Raw genomic sequence first — 22,061 nt, forward strand, 5'->3', positions numbered from 1 at the left:
TAGGCCAAAGTATTGTAGATTAAGAGTTACCTGTTTCTTCTTTTAATTGAAAAAAAAAAGATGTTTTCTGTTCAAAGTATGCATTTTAGCCAAAATTAAAATGTCTCTTCCAGTGAGAAGTAAATCAGTGTGGTTCCCAATTCTGATAAATGTTTCCTTAAATGTACTTGGTTAACAAAGATGACTAAAATCCACTGAGTTCACAATCCAGTGGAGGAAACCAACATGTGAACATTTAATTACCCCAAAGTGGTAGAAGTATTACCATAGAGGCATTTTCAAGTTGCCATCAGCCTAAGGGATCATAATAGATGATCTTAAAAATGACATATACTCATGCCCTCCTAAAATCAGTTTATTAGGGCTAATAACAGGTAACAGTTGAGAGCTGTACACCCTGCCCTGCACAACTGAATTATGTGCATTACGTGCATCAGTTCATTCAGTCCATGAAGTAGGTATTGCCATTGCTCCCACTTTACATATGGGAAAACAAAGGCCAAGAGAAGTTAAGTCACTTGCCCAAGGTCACACAGACAGCAAGTGGCAGAGCCAGGATTTGAAACCAGGCAGTCCACTCCACTACCCACACCGTGAGTCCAGAGACTGGACTGCCTCTCCAATGTGCCAGGAACATTCATTGTCCTGGGTTTTGTTTTCTGTTTTTTGTTTTGTTTTGTTTTGTTTCACTTTTTAAATGGTTTATTTTAGTGCAAATAATAAACAGATGTCGTACCCAGAAATTCTACTTTCCAAAAACAGGAGCTTTTTAAAAGAAAACCACATAATAACTTTTAAAAAGCACTGGGATTCCTCTGCTTCTAGATCATTGCTAGGCTAGAAAAATAGTTTGTTCTACCAGGAATCACAAGTTAGAACTGGGTATTCTCCAGAGTGGAAATTCTAGAGTGTAGTGTGATTTCAGGCAAAGATTATTCAGTTCTCATCCTCGACATTCACAACTACCTATCAGAAGGGTTAAACCAGCTCAAAACAGTCCAGCATAATTAGGCTTCATCAGACAATGTCATTATGCTCTTCTAAGATGCAAATAAAGTAAAACAGGAAATTCTAAAATCAAAATAATATTTGACACTGTCATACAAATTGTTAGTTCCTTGTTGTATCCCCCCTTCTATAACATTAATAAAGGGAATATTTTACTGCAAAGAATATTTTATTTTATACATCACTAGCCATGAATTTTTGCCATTAGTTATTATACAAATGCTGCCTAGTACCATTAGATGGCAATGTAGGAAAAATATATTTTAATCACTTTTCATTTAAGTGACCTTATGTAAAAAATAAACTAACAATTTAGCAGTTTCAAGTCTCCAAAGGGCATTTTCAAATGTACATAAAAGAAATGATTACAGAGATTTTTAAGAAGCATCTTCCATGTCCACATCCTCTTGTAGCTGCTGTACCATTTTCTCTTCCAACTGCTTCCCTTTGCCTGCAAGAGGGGCTCGGATAAGATGGATGTTTTGCTTGACTTCTTTGATATTCTGAACTTTCTGTAGCTCTTTATTTTTCTTCAATCTGTTCATTAAGCTTGGTGTTTCTGTTTGATCTCTTCAATTCTCTTCATTGCATCAGTAGTTTTATTCCATAGCTCTCACTGGTATTTGATAGGTTCATTTCTACGTTTTTCAAATTCAAATGAATTATCCACTGTAAGCTCTTTACCAGCTGCTTTCCAGAATGCTTCGGTCCACCTAACTTTGTGAGACTCGCACTTCTTTTTAAAGTTTTTAATGACATTTAGATTTACAAAATCTGAACACCTTGCAATCGTTGCGGATGAACATCATGCCGTGGCCAGGGTGGATGGGCCCCAAACAGAAATAACACTTCTCGATACACGTGTTGAACCCCCATGGGTCCCCATCGACCAAATGCCAAGCTTGCCAAGCTTGAGATGAAGTCTTTTTTTTTTTTTTTTTTTTTTTTTGAGACAGAGTTTTGCTCTTGTTGCTCAGGCTGGAGTGCAATGGTGCAATCTTGGCTCACTGCAACCTCCGCCTCCTGGGTTCAAGTGATTCTCCTGCCTCAGCCTCCCTAGTAGCTGGGATTACAGGCGCCTGCCACCACGCCTGGCTAACTTTTGTATTTTTAGTAGAGACGGGGTTTCACCATGTTGGCCAGGCTGGTCTCGAACTCCTGACCTCAAGTAATCCACCTGCCTTGGCCTCCTAAAGTGCTGGGATTACAGACGTGAGCCACCGCGCCTGGCCAAGAGTTACCGCTTTTAAATAATGTATTCACAGGACTGGATTTTACAAAGCCATAAGTATATTGCTTTGACTTTTCAGTGGGTTGGTTTGTTGTTGTTGTTATGTTGGTATGAATAACTCCTACTTCAAAGATTCCAAGACATACAGTTTTTGGTGAAGTGAAGGATTTGTTCTGGCCAGATGAGGTTCTACGCTTCAATTTTGCCTCCCTAGGCTTACCCATACCCCATCCCCAACCCTGAATTTTGCCCTGGGGCTTAATTTTCACTAATATACAGTAATGCATCACTTCCCTAATTGAATATACAATTAGGAAACATCTGTTACTGTAAGAGGTAAGCCATTATATTCAATTTAATACTCTCTGCAGTCTTACTTTCTCTAATCCCATAGTTGATGGTTAGTATCATTCACAGGTGTTTGTTCTCATGGAAATTTCTCTTAAAAAGAAATAAAAATAGGATTATTTGTTGTTTTGCTATTGCAATGTTTCGGTCTCTTATAAATTCTGGATATTAATCCTTGTCAGATGTACAGCTTACAGATATTTTCTCCCATTCTCTAAGATGTCTCCTTTGCTGTTGTTTCCTTTGCTGTGCAGAAGGCTTTTAGTCTGATGTAATCCCATGTGTCTATTTTTGCTTTTGTTGCCTGTGCTTTTGGAGTCATATCCAAAAAATTCTTTCCCAGTCCAATGTCATGACATGTTTCTCCAGTGTTTTCTTCTAGTAGTTTCAGGTCGTATATTTAAGTCTTTAATCCATTTTGAGTTGACAAATAATCGACTTTAAAATGGGCAAATGACCAGAATAGACATTTATCAAAAGAAGACTTACAAATGGCCAAAAAGTATATGAAAAAATGCTCAATATCATTAATCAGTAGGGAAATGCAAAGCAAACCCAAAGTGAATCATTAGGGAAATGCAAAGCAAAAACCACATCTTACTCCATTTAGAATGGCTATTATCAAAAAGACAAAAGATAACAAATGTTGGTGAGAATGTGGAGAAAAGAGAACCCTTGTACATTGTTGGTGGGAATATAAATTAGTAGAGCCATGATGGAAACAGTATGGCAGCTTCTCAAAAAATTAGAAAGAGAACTACTGTATTATCCAGCAATCCCACTATTGGGTATATATCCAAAGGAAATGAAATCAGTATGTTGATATCTGCACCTCCATGTTTACTCTAGCACTATTCACAATGGCCAAGATGTGGATCCAAGCTAAGTGTTTATTTAAAATTGTGTCCGTCAACAGATGAATGCATAAAGAAAATGTGGTATATGTACACAATAAAATACTATTCAGGGAAAAAAAAAGAATGAAATTGACAACATAGATGAACCTGGAAGACATTATGTTAAGTGAACTAGGCCAGACACAGAAAGACAAATACCGCATGATTTCACTCATACATGGAATCTAAAAAGTTGATCTCATACAAGTAGAGAATAGAACAGTGGTTACCAGAGCCAGGAAAGGGTAGATGAGGAGGAGGGGAATAGGGAGACGTTGCTCAATGGTAACAAACTTACGATTAGATAGGAAAAATAAGTTCTGGTGCCCAATTGCACAGTAGGATGACTGTAGCTAACAATACTGTACTGTGTACTTGAAAATACCTAGAACAGGGTTTTGAATATTCTGAAAACAAAGAAATGATAACTGTTTGAGGTTCCAGTTATGATCATTACCCCTATTTGTCATTACACAATGTATACATATATTGAAACATCACATTGTACCCCATAAATATGTACAGTTATTATGTGTAAGTTAATATTTTTAAAAAATAATCCTCCCCAAAAAAAGAAATACCTGTTTTCAACTAAGATAAGGTAGAAATCTGCCTTCCTGGTGTAAAAAAGGAAATATTTTAAGATTATTTTTAAGTCAGAAATAAGCAAATCTAGTGTATTTAGGTTTTGGAACTTTTGTTTCCCAAAGAATGTAGACAGTTTCCCCATAGTTCTCATTGAATCTATTCCTCGTAATTTGTATGATTTTTAAACTTTCAATCTAGAAGCACTTCTAAAGTGTGAATTTTCAGATATACAAATTTCCAAATAATAATCTGTGCCTTAGTTGAAGTATTAAGACTTTTCTCTTTTTTATATGTTTTAGGAAACAATAGTGGGAATGGATTGGAAAGCTTTAAAAAAGTTAGATCTTAAAATTAGATGGAAATACCAAGTGTAAAAGCCTCTTTCCTCGTAGAAGAGACTCAAACTGAAATCGTGTTTTGTTCCTCTGTCCTCATACAAATTCCTTCTGTGACAAATTGTCATTTTCAGATATAACTTCAAGAATTACTTCTTAGGAACCAGGCTGGGAAAAAAACTTTTAAACAACTATTTTTTAAAAGTCTCTGTTTAGCTGGGCACAGTGACATGCACTTGTACTCCCAGCTACTTAGAAAGCTGAGTCAGGAGGATCACTTCAACCCAGGAATTTGAGACTGTAGTGTAGAATGATCACACCTGTGAACAGCCACTGCATTCTAGCCGGGGCAACATAGCCAGACCCCATCTTTTAAAAAAAATTCTCTGTTGCCCAATTTCATGGAAGCATCAATTACTTTCTTTCACTCTCTCCCAAATACTGCATGAGTTATAGTGAATACAGCTTCTAAGCCCATAAATGTGTGTTGTGTGTCTATTGAATAGCAATGCCCACAAAGAAACAGCCACATAGGTAATTCCTTATTGCTGATCCTTGCTCACATGTGCCTTTCCCATTATGAATGTTTTCTTTTTCTTTTTCTTTTTTTTTTTTTTTTTTTGACTGTCTCCCAGGCTGGAGTGCAGTGGCCCAATCTTGGCTCACTGCAACCTCTGCCTCCTGGGTTCAAGCAGTTCTCCTGTCTCAGCCTCCCGAGTAGCTGAGACTACAGGCATCCGCCACCACGCCCGGCTAATTTTTGTATCTTTAGTAGAGGCAGGGTTTCACCATATTGGCCAGGCTGGTCTTGAACTCCTGACCTTGTGATCTGCCCACCTCGGCCTCCCAAAGTGCTGGGATTACAGGCATGAGCCACCACGCCCAGCCTCCCATTGTGAATGTTTTCTTACGGGCCTACTCTAGAAGGCTAAAGAGCACCAACCATCTTATTCCATATTGTCTTCAAACCCCAGTTCTCTTTATTATTGTTTATTGCTCTTGTTGCTAGCTTTTCTCCTATATAACACCCTTACTACTTCACATCACTGAAAGATTTCCTGGGCTGCTTCTGTCTTTAATTCCCACTTGTCTGAAGCTCTTTCTAAACATGTTGATTGATTGAGTCTCTTGTCATTGGCCCAGGTATATTGATCCACTGAAAGTTCATTGTTGCAACCACCATTTCCCTGCCATCATAACAAGTAGCCTGGAGAGTGTTCAGTTATGCACACGGATTTCAACTTTGTTTCTGCTCTCTTTTGCCAGTGCTTTGCTTTGGAGAGGGACTTTCTAAATGAAAGCATCTATCCTCAGAATAACAGTAACAGCTGGCTGAGCAAGGTGGCTCACACCTGTAATCCCAGCACTTTAGGAGACTGAGGCAAGAGGATCTCTTGGGGCCAGGAGTTTGAGACCAGCTTGTTCAACACAATAAGACCCCCATCTCTACCAAAAAAAAAATACTGTTTTTAAACAGTAATAGCTAAAATCTGTTGATGTTCACTACATGCTAAGCACTGAATTATCCTGTACAATCCTCACAACTCTAAAATGTAGATGCTATATTAACATACCCGTTTACAGATGAAGTAACTAAGACACAGGGAGGTTGAGTACCTAACCACACAGCAAGGAAGGAATGGAACTAAGCCAGGAATCCAAACATACCCTGTGCTCTCATTTGCTGACAACTACCCCTTTCCTCCCAGAGGAAGGAGCTCCTCAGTGGGTCCCTTCATAAGCTCAAGATGGCTACACACAGCCCCAAAAAACACAGAAGTTGCACTTGTAAGTGATAGATTCAAACAGTGTGTTTTTTCACACATTTGCAATTGGCATTTTTAACTAAAATCATACATTTTTAAAATTTTATTACAAAAGCAATACACGTTCATTACTATTCACTTCTAAAATAGAAATACAGGAAGGAGAAATAAAAACAACTGTGATTTTACCACCTAGAAGTGGTAAATTCCTCCCTGTTAACATCTTATGCTTGTGTAATCCTCCAGACCAATTATTTATGCATTTGTAGGTACTATTTTTCTAGTAAGAAATGGAAATATTGCATATCCACTGTTTTATCATGTATTTTAAACACAATAATACATTTTGAAATATTTTTATTCCTATACATATTCATCCCCAATATCGTTTGTGGTGGTTGATTACAATATTCCAATCCATAGTTGAACCAAATTTTTTTTTTTTTTTTTTTTATTATACTTTAGGGTTTTAGGGTACATGTGCACAATTTGCAGGTTTGTTACATATGTATCCATGTGCCATGTTGATTTCCTGCACCCATTAACTCGTCATTTAGCATTAGGTGTATCTCCTAATGCTGTCCCTCCCCCCTCCCCCCACCCCACAACAGTCCCCGGAGTGTGATGTTCCCCTTCCTGTGTCCATGAGTTCTCATTGTTCAATTCCCACCTATGAGTGAGAACATGCGGTGTTTGGTTTTTTGTCCTTGCGATAGTTTACTGAGAATGATGTTTTCCAGTTTCATCCATGTCCCTACAAAGGACACGAACTCATCATTTTTTATGGCTGCATAGTATTCCATGGTGTATATGTGCCACATTTTCTTAATCCAGTCTATCGTTGTTGGACATTTGGGTTGGTTCCAACTCTTTGCTATTGTGAATAGTGCCGCAATAAACATACGTGTGCATGTGTCTTTATAGCAGCATGATTTATAGTCCTTTGGGTATATACCCAGTAATGGGATGGCTGGGTCAAATGGTATTTCTAGTTCGAGATCCCTGAGGAATCGCCACACTGACTTCCACAATGGTTGAACTAGTTTACAATCCCACCAACAGTGTAAAAGTGTTCCTATTTCTCCACATCCTCTCCAGCACCTGTTGTTTCCTGATTTTTTAATGATGGCCATTCTAACTGGTGTGAGATGGTATCTCACTGTGGTTTTGATTTGCATTTCTCTGATGGCCAGTGATGATCAGCATTTCTTCATGTGTTTTCTGGCTGCATAAATGTCTTCTTTTGAGAAGTGTCTGTTCATGTCCTCTGCCCACTTTTTGATGGGGTTGTTTGTTTTTTTCTTGAACCAAATTTATTTAACCAGTTCTCCTTGTTGGTCATTGGGTCATTTCCAATTTTTTTCAAATGATAGCCAGTACTATGGGTAACATCCTTTACCTAAATCTTTTGCAATTGGTTTATTTCCTTAGAATGAGCCACTAGATATAGAATGGCTGGATCAAAGGGTATACACACTGTGAAACTTTGGATAACTATTCCCAAATTGCCTTCTAGAAAACTTCTTCCAGATTACACTCCCAGAGGCAGTACACAAGCCCATGTTCATGTTTGCCTGTCACATCTCTCAAGAGCATGTGCTTAATTTGAGGGAGAATAGGGGAACTTTAATAAAAAAAACTACATCTTCATCTTCAGCGTGACCCTCGATCTTATTAACTCTATCGTTGTTTTTTCAGGTTTTTTGTTTTTGTTTTTGTTTTGAGTCTCTCTCTGTCGTCCAGGCTGGAGTGTGGTGGTGCAATCTTGGCTCACTACAATCACTGCCTCCCAGGTTCAAGCAATTCTCCTGCCTCAGCCTCCCGAGTAGCTGGGATTACAGGCGCCCGCCACCAAGTCCAGCTAATTTTTTGATTTTTAGTAGAAACGGGGTTTCACCATGTTGGCCAGGCTAATCTTGAACTCCTGATCTTCAGTGATCTACCCGTCTCAGCCTCTCAGAGTGCTGAGATTACAGGCGTGAGCCACTACACCCGGCCAACATCTATTCTGGATGCAACTCTTGAATCTGTCCTTATGAACTGAACTGTTTGTTTTATGTGAAGAATGTTTTATCCATTCACAGTCCCTGAGAAACCATGAAGAATTAAATAATTCTTGTTAATTGCTCTCAAGACCAAGAGCTGTAGCTAAATGCTAACTAAGGATTTTTGGAAATCACTTGTCAAGTGGAGAACAGTGTGTTTTGATAAACTAGCTTCTTTCTGAATTAATGTAGGATGCAGTACAGTGAGTTTACATGCATAGCAGCAGAGAACGGTTCTGACAGTAACTTTCAATCAAACTGATCGACCGCATTTTTAGAGCAGTAGTTCTCAAAGTATGGTCTCAGACATGCAGCATCAGCAGCATGTAGAAATGGAGGGCACCGCTTTGTGCTGTGCCAGACTTGGGCCCCAGAGCATGTGAGTTGCACAGGCAGTACAATGGCCGTGTCATATGCAGGAGGTGTGGTTTCAATGGCTGCTTGCCCACTCTGTGTTCTTGTCACCTGGTCTTAGGTTCTGTATTCCCTCAGCCTTTGTGCCAGAGCTCCTATGACCAGAAAAGTCCTTGCGAGGTCATTTAGCCTCATTAATAACAGATGAGAACCCAAACTATTTTTAAAGATGTCTAGAGGGGGAAACTTCCCAGATGCCCTTAGGAATCCTTCTACCCTCTCAAGAAGCTTTTTCTTCTTAATGCTTGCAATTTGAGCCAGTTTGCTGTGCAGAAATGAAGACCTAAGCCTTGCTTCCTTGAGACTGAAAACTCGCATGATCTTTTTTTTTTTTTTTTTTTTTTTTGTCTGTTTTCTTGTTTTTCCTAGAGATGGGGGGTTTCACCATGTTGGTCAGGCTGGTCTTGAACTCCTGACCTCAGGTGATCCGCCCACCTCGGCCTCCCAAAGTGCTGGGATTACAGGCATGAGCCACCGTGCCCAGCCAAAATCTTTGAAGTTTTCTCCACCCCATAGGAATGTCTTGGTAACCCTCTAATCACATTTGTGGTCCTCCCGCAAGCTTTGCAAGGCCTCCTTGCTGGCTCTGGGTACCAGAGCTCTCTGAAAGTTTGCTGAGCTCTCAGTGTGTTGAGAGGCTGGCACTGTGCTTCGTTTTTTTTTTTTGGAGATGGAGTCTTGCTCCGTCACCCAGAGTCTCGCTCTGTCGCCCAGGCTGGAGTGCAGTGGTGCCACCTCAGCTCACTGCAACCTCCACCTCCTGGGTTCAAGCAATTCTCCTGCCTCAGCCTCCTGAGTAGCTGGGACTATAGGCGCCCGCCACCATACCTGGCTAGTTATTTGTATTTTAGTAAAGATGGGGTTTCACTGTGTTGCCCAGGCTGGTCTCGAACTCCTGAGCTCAGGCAATCCGCCCACCTCAGCCTCCCTAAGTGCTGGGATTACAAGCGTGAACCACCGCGCCCAGCCCGTGGTTCCTTATAATGCTGGCTACGTGCTTGTTACGATACATTAATTCACTGGCCTGTTCCTTTAACAGTCGTGGATTGCAGCAACCATTAGATTGAATCCTATGAAACTGCTGGTACTTAGCCATTCTTGACTTGAAAAATGGCTACTTCATAGGGCTCAATGTAAGACTATGCGAGTCATTATGGTGAAGACAAATCAAGAAAGGTGTGGGCAGTCCTCAAGGAGCTCCCTATAGGGAAGCAAGCAGACCACGCTGAGACCCAGGGCAGTGCACGGGAAAAGTGGCAGAGAGGGGAACAAGAGGAAAGCCATCCTGTCAGCCTGGGAGACCACGGAAGCCTTTCCCCAGAAAGTGGCCCTTAAGCTCAGTTTCAAATGGTGAGAGTTCATTTCAAATTGCTGATTGGTGTTCTCCTTTTTATCTCTTGTAATCCCACAACCTGGCTAGTTTCACTGCCTACAAAATCACCACAATAATGCTTATTTTGTGTGTGTTTTTTAAGCATTTGAAAGTCACTTAGGGCTACCAAATATAATTGCTTGATCCTATTTTAATTTACTTGCTGAAGTGGAATATAATAATTAAGCTTTGAATCTAACTAAGGAAGATATTATATGCCAAAATTAATAGTTATGACTCAGGACTGAATATCTAACTAGAAAGCATTCTCAGGATAGCCATGTGTAGGTTAAAAATATACTGTAAGTTGGATGGCAACAGACCATCCGGAAATCCCTTCCCCAGCCTGTGCTTCAGATACGCTGAGAGCAGTCGGGGTACTGTAAGAATGAAGGGTTGGTGGCGCCCTCCCCACGTTAGCCTCACTGTTTTCCCTGTCTGTGCTGATGGTGGGGCACTAATGATTCTTACTCAGAACATTAACACCACTCCAGACTCAAAGAGCATTCCAGCTCACAACTGAAGTGCTCCCCATCATAAACCCCTCTGCTTTCATTCATGCTCGGAAAAGTCTTGTTCTGAGATTAGAGTTCGTGCACTCTGAAAAGGGTATCTCCATACTATTGATTCTGCATTCAAAATGGAAAACCTACTTATTTTCAGAACATGCTTTAAGGCAGTAATAAAAGCACCAGTGATGATTTCTGATCTGATACCAAGCCGTTCATAATTTAAAATTAAAAAGGAGAAGAAGAAAGATGGTTATTTCTTTCTCTTGGTGATTTCAAAATCTCTTCTTTTTAAAAATGCTCTAAAAGCATTCAGTAACTTACTAAGAACAATATTTCAGGTGGCCACCTCCACATATGAAATTCTGATTCCTGTTTCTGTTTAATGGTTATAGACAATATAATCTCAAGTGCTTAAAGAGAAGACTGCCTTTGAATTTAGGATTCAAATGTTGCATTGTATTTTAGGTTTCAGAAACGTAACATCTCTATATAACTAAATATCATTTATCTTGGAATAATAAAAGTATGATCCTCTTGGGAAATTGTGAACAAAATACATTTGAATATCACTATAATGCTTTTTGCAGGCGAACAAGATGCTGTAAAAATTAAAATAATTTGGGGCCTTACCCAGGAGTATTTAGCTGCTTGGGTACTCAGAGGTCTCCACTACAAATTCGTCTCTTCTGTAAAGCTGGCTCTGAAGGGGGGTAAATTTGAGAACATTGGGAAACCTGAAAAATGCCACAAAGAGCACGGCATAGGGAAAAGCAACTAGAAGCAAAAGAGAACGATAACAGAAAGTTCGCCTTGAGCATCTTTCACTGGGGAAATGGGCCTGAAGTAGAGAGTTCTGTTTATACAAATCAATAAAGCTTGAATTTTTAACAGAAACATATGGGAGTATTAATTATACAGACACCCAGCAGAGCATGCAGATAGATAGGTCATAGAAACCAGTGTTGCCTGAGAGCACGTGCTCAGTAACTTGATGTTCAGAGTAGGCGCCTTCGTCCCTGGGAAGGAGAAAAGAATGATGATCATAATACTGAAGAGAAAATGGGGAAGGAGGGACTTTGACTGCCTGTAATTGGACTGAAGCCCCGTGCTCATATTTTGATGCCTGTAAAGCCTTCATGAAATGAAGTGGGCACTTATTAGATTTCTTGCCTCCCAGATTAGACTCCCTGAAGACTCAATAACTTTGATCTTTGCCTTTTTTTCTTTTTCTTTTTCCTTTTTTTTTTTTTTTTTTGAGACGGAGTCCCACTCTGTTGCCCAAGCTGGAGTGCAGTGGCACGATCTTGGCTCACTGCAATCTCCACCTCCCGGGTTCAAGTGATTCTCCTGCCTCAGCCTCCTGAATAGCTGGGATTACAGACACCCACCACCATGCCCGGCTAATTTATTTATTTTTAATAGAGACGGGGTTTTGCCATGTTGGCCAGGCTTGTCTCCAACTCCTGAACTCTGGTGATCCGCTCACCTCAGCCTCCCAAAGTGCTGGGATTACAGGCATGAGCCACCATGCCTAGCCTCTTTGCCTTCTTTCTATGCATTTTCATCTTTTGCTAAAATTATGTATGAAAAGACCTCTTTGGAAACTCTTGTCAAAGTACACCATCAGAAAACCCCTTTAAAAGACAGTGGATTCTTATCTCTTGTAGGGAGTATAAATGCCTTCAAGGAGGGGCTCTACCCAGAAGATTTCCCACCCTCCCTTTGAACTCTGTGGCTGGTCAGGATCCATCAGCTTCTTGTCAAATGACTCAGTGGAGACAGCAGTGCAGTCTGGCCTCCAGATTGGAAAGCGTGGCCACCCCCAGCACTGCCATTCATAGAGACCTGTGCACAGCCTGCATCACTGACACCACAGTGCTGCCTTCAGTTAGGAGAGCAGAGATTCTTGGGACCCATAGAAGAAAAAGAAATGACTATCCTTCGTCTTTTCTTTTCTTTGTTCAACTTGGCCAAGCATCTGATGTGGAATCTTTGTACCATCACAGGAGCCACAACTGATGCCTTCATGTCAGCTCAAGAGCTTGTGTCCTGACCTGCCTGTTGTTCCAGCTCTCTGCTTCCTTTCACTGGCATCCATTGCACAGCTCACCATGTTCTCCTGTCCAGCTGCTGCCACCATTCTCTTGAAGCTACTCTTAATGAAATCAGCAACAATTTTTTCTTGTTGCAAAAGCCAGGGATTCCATCCAGTAAGCCCAATGAAAGTAGCAGCTCCTGTGTGAGCCAGCCACTGACTGTTTTAGGCCTTGTTAGTCCTCATGGCATGGGGCACTGCTCCTACCTTCTAAGCCCTCTCCTCCTTGGCTTCTGTGATACTGTGTTGTGGGCATCTTCCAGCTTCACTTCCAGTTCCTTCATTAGCTCTTGTTTCTGCCCTACCCCTTGGGATTTCATCTTCCCCTGAGGTGTGTCCTTCCCTCTTTTCTTGTGCACTCCTGAAACCACCTTGTCCGCTCCCATCTCCTTGGCCACCCATGTATGTAGGTGGATTTCCAGGTCTGATTCTCATTTCTCATTTCCTACTGGATATCTCCACCTGTTTATCAAACTGAGCATGTGCAAAAGCATTTCCATTATGCTTATGCAAAAACACTTTCCCCTCCAGTATTCCGTATCTCAGTGGCTTATTCATCTATGGAATCCTCCCACCCATTCATCTTCCATGGCAGATCAATCAACAGAACCTCTCAATTCTTCCTCATCGACATTGTGGCTCCTCCTCCTGTTCTCCAATGCCTCTACTTCAACTCAGGTGCTTAGGGTCTCTCTCTCCTTTGGATTTGCACAATAGCTTCCTGACTCCCTGCATCCAGCCTCTAGCTCTTCCAGTCCCTCCTTCATAAACAACCACCAGAACAATCTTTCTGCAACACAGGTCTGATTGTGTCACTCTCTAGTGAAAAGCTTCCAATGGACCCTAACTTGGCAGAGTAAGTCACAACCTTCCAAACCTACCCCACCACTCTCATCTCCACCAGTTACCCAAACCCACCACATTCTCATTTCTAGGCCTCTGTGCATGTATTAGTTCTGTTGCTAAAACAGCCTCTTTTGGCCTCTTTGCCACTTGGAAAATGCTTATTCATCAAGAGTCAGCTCAATCACCCCTAGCAGGCCGTCAGTGTCTTTTAAATGAATGAATGAAGACTGGCCCCACTCTGTCATGCAAAGTAAGGCTGTTTTTATTCACTATCCTGGAGGCATGTTGTTCATATTGCTCCTGTCACATTTGTCAACATTGTAATTGTAGCTGTTCTTCCTGTCAGACCTAGCAGGCATGTTCATGTGTAGCCCCTGGGCCGCCTCTTCCTCTTCTTCTCCCATGGCAGACATCATTTCCAGCCCTCTTTTCTACTGAGCTCAGACACAGCTCAGAATCTTTCTCAGCACAGTACTTTCAGCAGACTGGTGTTTGCACACAGTTTAAGGTCTATTTGCCATCCCTTAACTAGACTCGAGCTTTTCTAGTGACAAGCACGGTGAGCTGCCTAAAGTAACAACTCAATTGCTGAACAAATAACGAATGGATTTTCATCTGAATATTAGCTATATATTGCTTCGCATTACAGATAGATCTGTCCAGGAGAATGAATTCATGGCAAAAGATAAGTGGATTTACCGAAATCCACTGTGACACTTTGCAGAAAATTTTTCACATACGCGTTCAGTTATTCAAACTATCTCCTGGGCTGCCCCAGCCCTTCCTCTTGACAGAGTTCAGCCACCGCGTTGCCTTAAAATCAACACATTGCATATGATTTCTTCTAGCCTGCCTTTGATGTGTCTTGCACATTTTTAAGAAGTGGTTGGAAGAAGCATTAAAACAAGTTTCTAACCTTGTATTTTATTTTCATAATCTCTCTTTTTGGCAATCACAAAGGAAAACTGATGCATCCAGGGAATTTTAAAACTGGTTAAAAAGCACTTCAAGAGAGCTGCTTTTTCACATCTTGTATGCAACAACAAATATTAAATAACAACACTTTTAGCAATCCATTGTTTTTGAAACAGGCATAGTAACTCTCAAAAAGCTGTTGTGTCAAAACAGTCAGGAAAATGTGAAACACCCCTTTTCACAGCTCAACTAAAAGATGCAATCAAAGTCTCATCATTGAGTTCAATGAGTTTCACTCACACTATCCAATTAAAAGCCTTCTTGAATTCTAGCTGCATTCCAGAATTTAAAACTAGAAAATTGGGAAATATAAATGAATAAATCAAGAAAGTTTCTATTTTTCCTGATTCCCTTAATAGACATAAGACAACTAGTTGTTGAAAGCTCAAAGTGGAAGGTTCTTGTGTGTCAGTCCTAAGACTGTGCAGTGCAGTAAACACAACGATGAGAAACAGAGAAAGAAAGGGTCCCGTGAAAGCCTGCAACATTTTTAAAATAACAGTGGCACTGCATCTTTGATGACTCTGAAGCCTATTCTTTTGTGGCATCTTTTGTTTTTTAATGAATTTATACTGTTGGTGAATTATTGAAATGGTTTCCTCTCTCTCACCTTTTATATGTTTTCTCTCCTATTATGTTCCTATCTGTCTTAACTGGAAAATCCACCAGGCTAACTGTCAGGTAGGTTCTTCTTGATGTTTAGTGTGATTATTAGTAGTATACATAGAGGGCAATGAAGTAAACAGACTGCTGGTGACTGGTGATGAATGATAAAGCTGAACAGGAAAGGCACATACTAAATTATAGAAAAACTTTTTGCAGATGCATAAAACTGTACAAGCTGCAAACTCTAAGCACATTCAGCCAGTGTGAACATCTATCACAAGAATTTGGCCTAAGGGAATGTAGCAGCTCTAAATGATAAAGTAGGTTACCTGGGCTGCCCAGCATTTTGCTGTGGCTCAAAACCCAGACTGCTCCTGGAGGGCTTCATTGTTCTAGAGCATCATTACATCACTTGTGGTCACAAGTGATTCTGCTGTAAATATAATATCAGCATTTATGGATTTGGTCCAATTCAAGAACAATACACAGTGATATATTTTACATCCCTATTTTAAGTGTACATCCAAGCATTATCTGTGCCTTGAAGAATGAAGGTAACTAGGAAAAGGGGGGTGCATATATTTTGTTAATGTCAAATGCACCCTTGGAGTTAAGTCCGACATGGTTTAACTCTTGTAAAAGGAACGGTCACTTGAAATTGCAGTAGGAGACAGACCTCTTCATTCACCCTTTAGTGTCAGGGGAAGGAAGTACTCCTTCATCCACACAAAGTGGCGGAACAAACTCTTTTTAGATCCTCAAGGGCAAGACGGATAACTTTACAAGCCTGAAGTATAGCTAAGCCCAAGAGAGGAGAGGCAGACATTAAAATTAGAGTGTGCGTGGTGTGTATCTGATGTGTGTGTGTGTGTTTGTGTGTGTGTGTGTGTGTGTGTTGTTTTTAGTCTGAGCTCATCTTATCTTTCAGGAGGAAAAATTATGTGCTTCAGTTGCCACGCAACACAAACTGCTCTAACAGCTTTCTAATTTTAATTTCAGAAGTCTACAGAGCAAATGAAGAAGGTCCCTACTATTATTCTTTCTGTCTCATATAAAGGAGTCAAATTTATTGATGCAACAAATAAGGTAAGTACCACACCTCTCTCTGGTTTAGACACCAGATGCAGTCCTGAGTGTATGCTCTAAAATCCTTTGCTTCCTATAATACCCGGCATTCCCCGCTTTAATCATCCCTCTCCCCCAACCTTCATGCTTCCTACATATACCTGTAGATACACGCTCATGTACACACACATATACACTTTCATACATACAGAAAGGAACCATTTGGGGGAAGGGCTTGATCTGGGGTTTCTATAAATATTGTGCTTTCACTCTGTCATGACGCTTTCTCTAATAGACTGTGGCCACTTATTATCTAGCATGTCCCTTTGGGTCTGGAGAACATTGAAACAGAAAACAAAAATCACTTGTAGATTGAAAAGTCAACAATGTCATCACTCCTCCATCAGAGGAGATACTACTCGATAAAGGGCTAGAACATTTGTCTTTCTGTTTATCTAGAGATATATATGTGTGTCTTTTCTGTTGATAATTTACTGACTTTTTAGTTTTATAACTACATTTAATTCCCAACCTCTGAGATGGGAGAGAGTTTTAGCTGTACTGTTTTCTTAAGAGACACAATCAGGAAGGCAGCCCAGGCCATGCTGTGGCTCCGCTGTGACTTCTTCCTCACAGTGGGAATAGTTTGTGGGCTGTGATGTCAAGTGTGGTCAGCGGGGTTGCATTTTACTGAAAAAGCATTCCTTTCTTGACAAAGACAACAGCGTCCTGGTGCTGAAGTAGAAAGCTTGAGTGTGACCATTGTCCGTCTCCATAAACTCAAAGCTGACTGGCTCCTCCTCACAAAACCCCAAACGTTCATGTGTTTTATTCCTGCATCCTTTCAACTAACCAAGTACAGAAGGAGGGTAAAAGAGGTGATCACCATTGGTGAATGCTGGTCTTTCTCTGGACCTCTCACCCAGACCTCCCACCTGGACCCCCTCCATTTTGGAGAAAGGGAACAGAAGTCGTGAAACAGGTGAACTTAAGAAACAGCAACTTAGGGCCAAGGCAGCTGGATTTAGGTACCAGGGAAAAGTCTCACGGGCGGTGGGTCTTTGATGTCTGTATTAAACCCCAGCATCTGAATCGGAAGTTTTTCCAATTGGTTTTCTGTAATGAAAGAGATTGTTGTTTCAGTAGTTAGATAAACCCAAGTTCCCCAAATCTACTTGGGAAAACAACCTCCCGGTTTCAGAAAAAGTTCTGAAACCCAGGCAAAAAGCATATAACCCAGCATCATTATGCTGACCAATAATATCAGCATAATGGTGATTCCAACTGTGCAAAATATTGTTGATGGTTGTTGACAGATAATGATTGTGGAGACTCAAATAAGAACAATGCCGATTGATTTGCTTTTTTATTTCTTGGAAGCATCTTTAGTTCCCGGTATATAAATTTACTTTATCCTTAATTATATTATATTTTATATAATATATATTATATATATCATATATATAAGGATATATATTATATCCTTAAATTATAGTCAGTTGGTTTTAAAAGTTCTAACACTTTCTGGAACATATTATAGAATGGCAAAGATACCATTGCTATTGCTGTATCTAAATCTTAAGAAAGACTTTGGCACCTGGATTTTTTTTTTTTTTCCTAAATTGGAGCAACTCCCTCTGTCCCATTTATGCTTGAAAAGCTTGAATAGCAGTATATTTTCAGTGGATGAATTTGACACTCTCTTAGATGACCAACTTTAGCAGACTTGGATTCTGACAATTTCTAAACAAGTGGCATTTGCCCTGAGAAGTTCCTGCAGTCCTAAGGCGGTCATTTCGTGATGCTGGGGGTATGGCTGGATGCAACTGTATTAATAGCATTCTCTTTAACCCGCTCTCCACAATCAGAGGAATGAAAGAGAGCTCTTCCAGTTCCATTGTATGTTGCTTACTGACATGTCAAGGGACACAGAAGTTGACGCTCCTGTACCTCAAGGAGATACTTCTGCTTCAATTGCCAATAATTAGATGAGTTATCCATAAACCTCTGCTCACTGATGACTACTCTTGGAAGCAAAAGCACAGAAAGATAAGCAAAAGATAATTCTATGTAAATAAAGATACTAAATAAAGAAGGTCAGCATATTTTTTCAAGTCTTTGCAGTGTGGTCCTCAACATATTTTCAGAATCTAGAGCAAAGGCAAAGTGCCTATGTTGGTGGCAAGTGGAGCCAATCTCTGAATGTATGACAACATGTGCCTGGCTTTTTAAGGAATTGGAGGATGTTAATTTCAACTGGCTATACAGGGTCCACATCCCAGTGACCTGCAAGGTAGCTGATCTCCCCCAGTATGACAGTGGGTAGGGAGACAGTGGGTGACTCAGGGCAATAGACTAGTAGTTGCTGTGTAGGGAGCCCAAGTAGAGAGATTGTGTTCAGAAGGTTAGAAGAAAGAAAATAATGGAAGACTGTATTGGTGGAGTTTGACTGGGTAAGGCTGAGAAATACTACCACCAGCCAGGACGGGAGGACTGGCTTCAGAAGGGACAGAGGATCCACAGTTGAAGGATCATCCTCAAGTTGTGGTGTGAAAGGAACCATGCCCAGATACCTAGATTCTAGCAGTGTGTGCGAGGACACCTGTGTATGCCAGTTTGTTCTAGAGCAAAGAGCACAGCAGAAAAGGAGCAGATTGATAAACCCCAGAGTCCTGCTTTCTGTTTTCACCAGGGATTTCCCCCACTGGGCAGTGTTGTGTCAGTAGGCCACTTTGATTTGAAGCAAAGGACTTTTAATATACAAGCATATTTAAAGATCTCACCATTTCAGGTACTAGAGGCCACTAGGCCTGGAATTCAAGCAATTCTCGTGTCTCAGCCTCCCGAGTAGCTGGGATTACAGGTGGGTGCCACCATGCCCGCCTAATTTTTGTATTTGTAGTAGAGATAGGATTTCGCCATGTTGGCCAGGCTGGTCTCGAACTCCTGACCTCAGGTAATCCATCCGCCTCAGCCTCCCAAAGTGCTGGGATTACAGGTGTGAGCCACCACGCCCAGCCTACTGTTCATATTTTATGTTTTCATCTTACTTCATTCTTCAACAGTACTCTCCTAACCTTGCATCTCTTACCCCTGCCTTGGTCAGAGAGGGGGTTGTTTAATCTGCCCTGGGCAGCTGGAGACCGGAAGGCCTCAGTCCCTTGGCTCAATGCTGCCCTGCAGTCACACAGCCTGTTGGTCATGAAGAACGACTAAAACTTGATTTTCAGCCTCCCTAACCTAATGCTTTTTCTGTTACTCCACAGCTACCTTCCACGAATTAGTTTGAAGTGCAAACTAATTCATTGTGTGATAATTCATTGTGTGTTAATTACTCTTCCCTTCCTATTAGCCCCCATTAGACTTTGTGAAAGATAAACCCTCCGTGAAGCATTTCTTTCCTTTGATTCTAATAAATAAATGGGTTTGGCTGAATTCATGGGAAAGGGTTAGAGGCCTAGTTATAAACTCATAAATGTATTGCCTAGCAACTTAGGAAATGAATTGAATCACTAATCCTGATTTAAGAAGGGAGAAGCAGAAAGCGATCTTGAATTAAAAGTGGAACTTGCAATAGATTTAGCACTAAAGTGTTTTAGATAAATCACCTCAGCCTTCTGTTGATCAATAGCCCAAAGGTTGCTCAGCAGGGAATTCAGGCTGGAGGACTGCAACCGTTTAGTAACACACCCTTCTTCAGGTTGGAGGAGTCGGGGGGGAGGCCTTCTGAGAGGAGACATGGTTTCTACATTCAATGCTCAGCTGAGGAGCAGGTTGCATTTTGCCTTCCTGTGCTGACTCCCTCCTCAGTCTTCCCATCTGGCTAAATTAAAAATGATGCAGTGCCAGGGTTTGTTTTTTGCTTTCATTGTTGTTTTGTTTTTTGAGTTTTTAAAAATTTTTTTGGAATGCCAATTTTAAACAAGGCCTATGCTATTTTGGGGGCACAAAATACTTTGGAACATTTGCCTAAACAAGTGCCTGTTGTTTTGGGGTTTTTTTGTTTTGTTTTTAAGAGACAAGGTCTCGCTCTGTTGCCCAGGCTGGAGTGCAGTGGCGCCACCACGGCTCACTGTAACCTCAAACTCCTGGGCTCAAGTGATCCCCCAACTTCAGCCTCCAGAGCAGCTGAGACTACAGGTATGCACCACCATGCCTGGCTAATTATTTAAGTTTTTTTGTAGAGATGGGATCTCACTGTATTGCCTAGGCTGGTCTTAAACTCCTGGCTTCAAGCAATATTTCTGCCTCAGCCTCCCAAAGCGCTGGAATTACAGACATGAGCCACTGCAGTGGGCCTCCCATTGTTTTTTTATAGCAAATACTCCTAAGAAGCTTGGAGACAAATTAAGGCCATGTTAAGCACGTGTGCTGTTACTCAGCATCACGTGCCCCACAGGGCATCACCAGTTACCTCTCGGTCTATACTGTTGGCCCCGCCCTGGAGGGAACACTGCAGTCTCCTCACTCAGGAAAAGCCCGGCCTGATGAGGAGATGCAGGAGAAAGGTCCCACCTGTCGGGGCTCAGGTTGAAGGCAGTGGCGAGAGGCAGATTTCTAGGCTGCATCACTTCATCACCACACGCCCTTCTCAGAACAACCATATGAGTTAGCTGGACCTGAGAATCCTGTCCTATCCCTATCAGCAAGACACCTCTTCAGCTGTTTCTCACCACGATGGAAAACAACAGACAGGCAAAACCATCTCTCCCTGTTGAAGGGTGCTACACTGCCAGAATTTCTATCCCCAAGAAGAGGCAGGAGGAGCCCCTCCCCAGTTCTTCTCTTGAGCCTTTTAAAGCTCTGGTCTTAAAATGTGCTTAGAAATGGAGGCTGATCAACATGTGAGGAGTCCAGTTTTCAACTGAGGTGCATCACCTGTACCTCTTCATGACATCACTTTTTAATTTGTGGAAAAGCCACTCATAAATGCATGACACAAGATGGAAAGAGTGTCTTCCTCTTTGGCTTCTTCTCCAAGGAGGAAGTCTACCGTCTAGTCTCCATACAGTCTACAACTGTAGTATCCTTGGCCTTGGATTCGTCTTGCACATAGAAAACTGGCTTCACCATTCTGCACAGGTAGACCATGCAGAGTGATGGCAGTATTCCGGTAGTGACATCCTAGGTCCTTGCCCCATTCTAGTATTGGCAGTATATCACAAAGGTCTGTTCAAAAATACTTGCCTCCCCAGGCTATCAATACAAATTCAAGAGCATCTTTTAAGTGCCAGTTAGGATGACCACAATGATGAGTTATTCCTACCTGAATGTAGAATATTTTAACTACCATGAGCTTCCTTCTAGCTTAGACAATGGGAACGGAGTAGTAGAAGTTTCCACGGTCGAGGAGGAGGCTGATTTTGGAACATGGAGCATCACAGAGGTCAGGCCTCCCTGGGCAGCTGAAAGACAGTCCTGGGCTCCTGGGGAACAGAGAACAGGAGGGCTGGGCCAGGCACAGTGGCCCACACCTGTAATCCCAGCACTCTGGGAGGCTGAAGCAAGTGGATTGCTTGAGCCCAAGAGTTGGAGACCAACCTGGGAAACATGGCAAAGCCCCGTCTCTACCAAAAAAAAATACAGAAAATAAGCCAGGCTGGTGGTGCACGCCTATAGTCCTAGCTACTCAGGAGGCTGAGGTGGGAGGATTGCTTGAGCCTGAGAAGTTGCAGTGAGCTGAGATGGTGCCACTGCACTCCAGCCTGGGCAACAGAGCAAGACCCTGTCTCAAAAAAAAAAAAAAAAAAGAGAGAGACAGAGAAGAAGAGGGCTCCAGAAAATTCAGGGGTCAGCAAAGACACAGGAGGAGAGTACCAAAGATATACTTTTCCTCCTTTGCAACTTTTCCCCAGGCCACAGTGCTGCCATGCACCATTGGAAATTGTCAAGAGTGGCATCCCATGAGTTGGCAAGATTCAGGGAGTTCAGTGCAGTAAAAATCACAGAGCACTTTTCA

General features: G+C 41.5%; 1 protein-coding gene and 1 pseudogene across 27 annotated transcripts in view; one reads left to right on the forward strand and one right to left on the reverse strand.

The window, feature by feature from the left end:
- The window catches only part of ANKS1B (ankyrin repeat and sterile alpha motif domain containing 1B), a 1,250,661-nt gene that overhangs the window by 1,187,835 nt on the left and 40,765 nt on the right, over window positions 1-22,061 (forward strand). For all 27 annotated transcript variants that reach the window (XM_030819772.1, XM_030819768.1, XM_030819762.1 and 24 more), the window contains 2 exons: window positions 15,101-15,112; window positions 16,037-16,123. In XM_030819772.1, coding sequence (XP_030675632.1) covers window positions 15,101-15,112; window positions 16,037-16,123 — 99 coding nt within the window. The remainder of the gene's footprint in view (window positions 1-15,100; window positions 15,113-16,036; window positions 16,124-22,061) is intronic.
- Window positions 844-12,930, reverse strand: LOC105738313 (annotated as a pseudogene).

The sequence above is a fragment of the Nomascus leucogenys genome, chromosome 10 (assembly GCF_006542625.1).
Source record: "Nomascus leucogenys isolate Asia chromosome 10, Asia_NLE_v1, whole genome shotgun sequence".
Taxonomy (NCBI): domain Eukaryota; kingdom Metazoa; phylum Chordata; class Mammalia; order Primates; family Hylobatidae; genus Nomascus; species Nomascus leucogenys.